At 40.2% G+C, this 7868-nt stretch overlaps 1 protein-coding gene across 1 annotated transcript in view; it reads left to right on the top strand.

The window, feature by feature from the left end:
* The window catches only part of ttbk1b (tau tubulin kinase 1b), a 42114-nt gene extending 34589 nt beyond the window's left edge, over positions 1-7525 (top strand). The window contains exons 14-15 of the mRNA XM_053510521.1: positions 2675-3951; positions 4557-7525. Coding sequence (XP_053366496.1) covers positions 2675-3951; positions 4557-4986 — 1707 coding nt within the window. The 3' untranslated portion in view covers positions 4987-7525. The remainder of the gene's footprint in view (positions 1-2674; positions 3952-4556) is intronic.
* Positions 7526-7868: the final 343 nt, after the last annotated feature.

Below are 7868 nucleotides of genomic sequence, written 5' to 3' on the forward strand. Positions count from 1 at the left end.
AGACGATGCTGGGTTTGGTTTTGCTTCTGGTTCCATCTGCTAGCGTTAGCTTAGAAACATTCAGGGTCTAAAATAAATAATAAAATCAATATAAACTTTGACAGACAAAAAACTATCCTGTAGATGCAGGTGTTCGTGTCGTGCTGTATGATATCAGGCTGCACGATTACAGCCAAAATGATTGTCACAAATATTATAATCAATATTGAGATCACAGTTATGACAAAAATATTTACGTAAACGTATCACCGCGCTCACATCCATGTTGTGCTACATTCCTGTATATCAAAATGAAAGTATGATGATAAAATAATGCCACAATCAGCGAGCGAAAATGACATACACCCACCAGGATTATTATTATTAATATTATTATTATTATAAAAACAGCATACCCTGTAAATCATAAACGGTTAAATAAACAAAAATAACTGATTGTGATCAGGGGAGAAATGTAAACTTTATACTGTAGTGCAACGAACCCCAGCTCCACCGTGTCAATCTTGGTGTCAATTTCTCTGATGGAGACTGGCCAATCACAGGAGCTGTGACATCAGCTGCTGGCCCCGCCTCCAAACTCTCAAAACTCAACATAGGTGCAGTGCAGAGTTAAGTTTTCCGACATTTGCTGCCTGGTGTTACCCACCATTTGCGCTTGGGGAGTTTTGAGACAAACGCATGTGCTTTTTTACACTACAGTAGTTATTGCTGTAACGCCATGAACAGGCTGTTTTCACACACAAGAAATTATGTGTGTTTGATGTGCAGATTTTCTAAATCCTCGTCTCATTTGCGCTCGCGATCTCAGCATTAGTTTAGCGTCATGCTTTTGCTGTTTGCTTTTCTTTTACTTTTGATCCTGTTGATTTAATCGTGGCAAACCAAAATCAGAATCGAGATTAAAATGTGATTAATTGTGCAGACCTAGTGGGATTAACACAAAGTTACATAATGATTTTTTTTTCTTTTTTGTTGTTGAATTAGCATTATTAGCATTAATATTAAGCAGGAATAATCATTAATGATTATTGCTCACATGACGGTCCATGCGGGCTCAGCTACAGGTTTCAGAGAGTCGGTATTGTTATTATTTATTTCATGTCTGTGGGTGTGTGTAAATTATTTAAACTCATAAAATGTCATGTTAGGATTACACCTTTACCCTCAACACATTTGATGCACATTTGATGCATGATGCTGATGTGACAGTTCTTACAATAATTTTGTGAGACGTTTGCATAGAGCCGTATAAGATCAGGGCGGTTTTATTCTGGCGCGATTATAAATGATTTTAGCTGCAGGGGTATTCACATGACAAGCTAAAATTAAATTTACTTACATTACAAGAAATATAAATAAAGCCCTAACAAAATTAATAAGGAATAACGCCTGAGCTCAGATCTGAAGGTAAAGAAGGATCTCTCTCCTGCTTTGTTTCTGCTTCAGACATCTGTTACAGTTTATCTGTTAAACCTGTTGATAATCCACTGACCCTCTGACTTGAGTGTATTTATTTATTTATTTATTTTATTACACCACCTCAAGACATCAGTAATGAATTAAAAAGAACTAGAACCATTAAACTGACCAATCTGGTCCCACTGGCTGTGACCTGACACCACTCCTCCCACCTGTCTGTGGTTTTATACCTCACTGCTCTCTCTATCATACATCTGTAATATAGATATACAGTGTATACAGTATATAGGTTTTAATAAAGCATGTGTTTAGAGATTTTTTTTTTATAATAAAAGAAATAATCTTCATGCTGCTAGATGAAAATCACAGTCACTGTCTGTACACACACACATACACACTGTTCCTCTGCAAATCATGCACGGGAGAGAAAAATGTTTTTTTAAAACCAAAAAAAAAACTAAATAAAAAGAGCTTGGAATCATTCTATGCTGCCGTCACTGTGTGTTATTATTTTTATTATTATAACAGCGTAGTTTGTAGTTTTTGAAGACTGTGTGCTGAAACATGATTAAATCATCCGGAGAATCAAAGCTTTTCCTCTGTTCTGTTCTGTCATTTATTTTATTACTTAATATCTATAACACCATCTGGCTGGTTAGAGGACATTGATTAATTCTCTGTAACAGCAGCTCTGACAGTAGTGTAGGTTTATATTAATGTTCTCTGATACGTTATTGTTTTTATATCAACATTTCCTTCACAGGGACGTGTTTGTGTAATTTCAGAGGAATGAGTCTTCAGTGTAAGCGATGTATTGCGGTAAAGCCAGAGCTGTAATTCTCATGACAGGACTTACCCTTCTTTGCGGTTTTTCAGTCACATGACAGTCACATGATTATTTCTCTTATTTGCCTGAAGAGAGAGAAAGAAGATCTGGGCAGATAAAGTGCCACGCTAAGGGACGCAGCAGTGGCAGGTGCAGCCTTAATTAGTAGCCTCTTAAATACTGAGCTACACAGTGTTTATTCCACTCTGTAGTTTAGTACGCTAGCGCTTCCACTGAGTAAAAGCTGAAAGTTTTACTGTACAGGTTGATGGAGTTAAAATTTTGTGTGAGCTCCAGCAGTCGTTCCTCATTAGCCACAAATTCACCTGAAACCTACTTAGAGTTTAAAGCATGAGAAGCTCTTTAATTTATTATTCAGAATCAGACATGTCTGTTTTAGCTTTGTTCTTTGACTTATCTCTCCCCTAGGAACCTCTGGAGGCGGAGTCAAAAGTAAAGCGAGTTGACTTCTTGTCCACTGTGCTGATGTTTGATGCTCAGAAAGAAACCTCGCCACGTTCAGGAAGTGATGGAAGCCCCGAAGGTGCTGCCTCCACGCTGCTGGCTCCGCCTCCCCGTGACCAAGACCAGGAAGAAGCGTCCCGTACATTGGTGCTCGTGTCCGCAGGTAACGGGGCCGTGTCTCCTGGTGATGGTCAGGGAACTTTGGGGGCAGTGACCCCGCAGGCTCCTGACGAATCAGAACGCGGAACTCTCGCATTTATGTTCAGGCCAGCTGCTATGGCAACAAGTGCCGTGGCAACAGCTGGACGCTCCTCATCACCTCCACTGGCGAAGGTAGAGCGAACGTTTGTGCACATCGCAGAGACAACGCACCGCATCGTCATGACAACAGGCAAACAGCTGCCTGAGCCTGAGAGACAGTATGGAAGGGATGAGGAAGAAGAGGAAGTGATGGATGACAGGAAGGATGGAAGCATAGGAGAGGAAAAAGGAAGCAGCAAGGAGGAGATCATCTGGGAAAGAGCTGAGAGACAAGTTGAAGAGAAAGAGGTTGAGGAAGAGAGTGAAAAAGTGGAAGAAAAGGACATCGAACTTCTGGGGCAGAAGTTTGATCTCATGGAGAAGGAACGAGAGAGTGAAAGTGAGGAGAGAGCGAAAGATGAAGTGATAGAAAAAGAAAAAAGCAGTCCTGCAGACGAGGTGGAGCCAGAGCGAGCAGCTGCATCAGGTGACCAGCAAGAGCCTTTCTTTACTGGACGTGAAGTAACCGTAGAGACCGAGATGCGAGAAAAACCTGAAGAGGTTCCAGTGGAACAGAAACAGAACCACGAAGAAACAGGACCTGCTGTAGTCACCGACAAAGAGAAGGAGGCAGAGCCAGACCTGGAAGTTACATCACCACAGCCTCATCCACGGAGGCGGAGTCGAATCCCAGTGCTCATTTCAGAAGAGGAAACCGGTTCGGACCGGTCGTCACAAACCAGTCCAAACCAGCAAGTGCGTAAAAGCCGACGTCCGCAACTGGCCCGACTCGTCCTGGAGCGGAAACGATCCACCCAATCAACTACCGCCTCCGAGGACGACACCCACCAATCGGATGATTCGGCCAGGGCAAGGGGAGCTGATGGACAAATTAAAAGCCGGATACCACGGCCAGTCACGCCCATCAAAAAGCCTGCCGTCCAATCGGGGAGCAGGGAGTTGCCTCAGACTCAGAGATCTGTCTCTTTCATTCAGACCAGGTAAGACAGTTAGTTATTATTAATCGGCCTTATTAATTAATTACGTGAGGTTGAAAGCAGAAACTAAATTTACAATTTAATAAAATGAAATGTCTTGTAAGATTCTAGTTTTAGTTTAGGAAATTGTTTTGAATCTATTTCTGTGTGCTATTATAAATAACGTCCAATATTAATTTATATAGAATAGAAATATTGTATTTATTTTTATTTTCTTTTATTATAAATTAAGTTGTGAGAACACTAACTTTTTCGGTGTGTTTTTTCCTAACTATTTTATTTATTTTATAAGTTTTAATTATAGAAAAGTACTATTGATAATGTAATTTAGTCCATGTGGAAATCATTTCTAGTGAAATATCAGTAAAGGTTCCTCTCTCTGTCTTTCATACGTACACACACACACATACACACACACAAAGTGAGTCTGATGCAAGACTGTGCCTCAAAAAGCAGCGTGAAGGTGCTCATAAACACGTTTTTTTATTATGTTTAACTGAATTAATATAGTATTTGCTCATGCATTCAACAAACCATATGAAATTTAAATCTGATTAGTGTATTAAGTAATAGATCTGTTTCTTTCTCTCTTTCTCTTTCTTTCTCAGTTCTGTTAACTCGGTGATGCAGAAGTCAGCAAGCGCTCACTCGAGCATCCATCAGCAGAAGCCCCGCCCACAGCTTCGCCCTTCTAAAACACTCCCACCCCGTCCCCAGACCCCAGCCCCTACAACCCACAAGCCCTGGGCTCCCGGCCCGGCCCCCTCCTCGGCTACTCGGACAGCTCAGCGTGCCGTCTCCCGGCCCGGTGCTCCTCCCTCTATCCGCAGTGTCAGCTCCAACCCTCGCACTAACTCCGCCTCGCGCACAGAGAGCCCCTCCCCACAGCGCTTCCGCCATGCTGAGACACGCCCTCTTTCAACAACACCACCCAAATCCAAAGTCCTGGACTCCACTCACAAAAAGGGCAAAGCATACCCAGCGGTGGGGCAGAAAGGGAAGAGGGAGTCATGTGACCCGAAGTATAAAAGCAGATAATTACTGTAAACGTAAATCCATGAGCATTTCAACTTCTAATAGGTCACATTCTCCTCCACACAGCCTGGGTACCAGAGTCGCCGTACAGCACCGTCTAAAAGTCTGAGTCTCTTGCTAGCCACGCCTTCTTCTGTTTCTTTTTTATTTATACAACATTTTACACGTCAGATTTTATCATGGCGCAGATTTACAGAAGTCCAGATGCTCATGTACTGTAGATCTTTAGAGCATCACATCTCTGTATTCGAGTCGAGTCCAAAAGTCACGTCACTGTTTACACAGGGAATGTTCCTGGTATTCAGAGTCGAATTTCTGAGCTCCACATTTAGATTTTAATACAGTCCATACATTTTAGGATAAGTTTGTTTATTCATTTTGTTTCTGTACACCACCACACTGAATTTATGAAACACTCAAAATGTGAGCAAAGTCAAGACTGCTTTAATTCAAGGAATTTGACAAACCTGTGGCATTAACCATTCAGGAATTACAGCCATTTTCATACACACACATGCCCACACACCAATTTGGGTCATAAATAATGGAACAAATGAACATAATTACCGACATGATGATTGCCTTTAATACTTGAAAATCCTGTGCAGTCAACGACTGTTTGATGTGTGGAACCCATGTACATGAACGGATGCTAAGGTTCCTCCCTTTGATATGCTTCAGCTGCTGCTTGTTTATGGGTCTTTCTGCCTTCAGTCTTGTCTCCAGGAAACAAACACCTGCTCTGTTGGGTTGAGATCAGGTGACTGACTTGGCCAGTAAAGAATAGGCCAGTGCTTTGCCTTAGGTGGCTTTTGCTTTACTGTATGTGTCGGGTCATTATCCATCAGCAATATGGAGTGACGTTCTATCAGTTTCGCAGCATTTAGCAGACTCTGAGAGTATATCCCTAAACACTTCAGAATTCATCCTGCTACTTTTATCACTAGTGAGGTCATCAATAAACATCAGTGACCCGGTTCCTTTGGCAGGCATACACGGATGTACCATAATACTGCCTCCACCATGTTTGACAGCTTTGGATCATGAGCTGTTCCTTTCTTTCTCCAAGTTTTTCTTTTTCAATCATTCTGGGACAAGTTAATCTTGGTTTCATCAGTCTGAACAACCTGGCAAAGTTTTCTGTCAAAGTATAATCTATTCTTTCTATTCTTGAGCATTATCGTTGGTTTTACTTGATAAAGCCATCTATTGACTGTAGACTTTGACAATGAAACACCTACCTCCTCAAGAGTGTTCTTGAGTTGACTTAAATTAACTCTGAAAGTCTTGACTTTGCTCACATCTTAAGTATTTCATTTCAAATTCAGTATGGTGGTGTAAAGAGAACAAAAGTTTTCCGTTTGCTGTTCCATTATTTATGGACCATGCTGTAAAATTACCTGTGTGACGTTCACACCTCCGAGGTTGCCACATGTTTTTGGGCATAATAGCATCTAGAGCAACACCTTTAAACACAAACACACATCATTAAATTTATAAATCACAATAGTGCTAGTTTTAATGATTACATTAATCACTGGTTAAACTGAACCCATTTAAGTGTGTTTGAACGTTTCAGCATGACATATTGTAGTTACATCAGACAGTCAGACGGTGGCACTGGACTTAACACTGCTTCTCAATTAGGCTGAGATCACTTAAAAAAACATTCACAACAGAATCTAGAATAATGGAGACAAGTGATTTAAAGAAACCCTGTCCCCTCACGCATAACTCTCTGACCTCCTGAATAGAGCTGAAGTCAAGACTGTCTAGTCTTGATAAATGTGTGTGTGTGTGTGTGTGTGTGTGTGTGTGTCTGATTTCTGGAGTAACTCCCTACTGAGACATGGAACCTTTTTAAACATTAATATTCATTGACTCAGACTTTTAGATCCGATATACATCTGTTTCTCACTATACACAACAGACACATTCCTGTTTAGCTGTTTAAATATCTCTAAAGAGGATACACACATGCACACGCACACACACACACGACATGATCTATTGTTGAGTGAGTTAATCAGTATAACACACCTCACCTGCCTTAATAAAGCCTGCAGAGACATACAGTCTCACAACGCACACACTCGCACGATCTGAACTCGTGTGATGTCGTTTGCTGCTTCTCTAACTCTTAACATACAGGAGCATTAATCTTCATGTTTATGGAATAACGCAGGAGTTTTCAGGATTGACAGCACAGTGCCACACACAGGTGACAACAACAATAATAATAATAATAATAATAATAAAAACAACTTAAGCACAAGTTTTACACAATCAGTATAAGGACTAAACATTTTATCGTGAACTTAGACCGCAGCCTGTAGCGAGAACCGATCCGGGCCAAGCTGAACCAAGCACACTGATGCTCACAGTTAGGAATGGGTTCTCAGAGGATCTGTAGATCTCTGGTGGGAAACCCTCCTACTTTTTACCTTTTACAGTCCACTCAGAAGAACAAGCTGAAATATAATTGTATCTCTTTTAATTTAGACATAAATAATATAATTTTAAAAAGTAAGTAAATAGTAAAGCTACACACAATGCTGCATTTAATTATTATTATTATTATTATTATTATTATTATTATTATTATATTTTTATACCAATTTTTTCCAGAATTAGGGAATTGCATTGCTCAAGAAGTCCAGCTATTTTATTAAAGTATAATCCTACTTGTGTGTCGTAATGCAAGCATAAGTAGTCTATAAACATTTCATACAGCAGTTAATGTAAATATCTTTATAATCTCTTTATTAACTGCACTTTTATAAATATTGAACAGGAGTGTAAACCTTTTAATTTTCTTTAACAGTAGTGCTTACATTTTTTTTCCAGTACTGAACTCTGACATATTGAATCCCATCCCTTTTCTT

Source organism: Clarias gariepinus, chromosome 13, assembly GCF_024256425.1.
Source record: "Clarias gariepinus isolate MV-2021 ecotype Netherlands chromosome 13, CGAR_prim_01v2, whole genome shotgun sequence".
Classification (NCBI taxonomy): Eukaryota; Metazoa; Chordata; class Actinopteri; order Siluriformes; family Clariidae; genus Clarias; species Clarias gariepinus.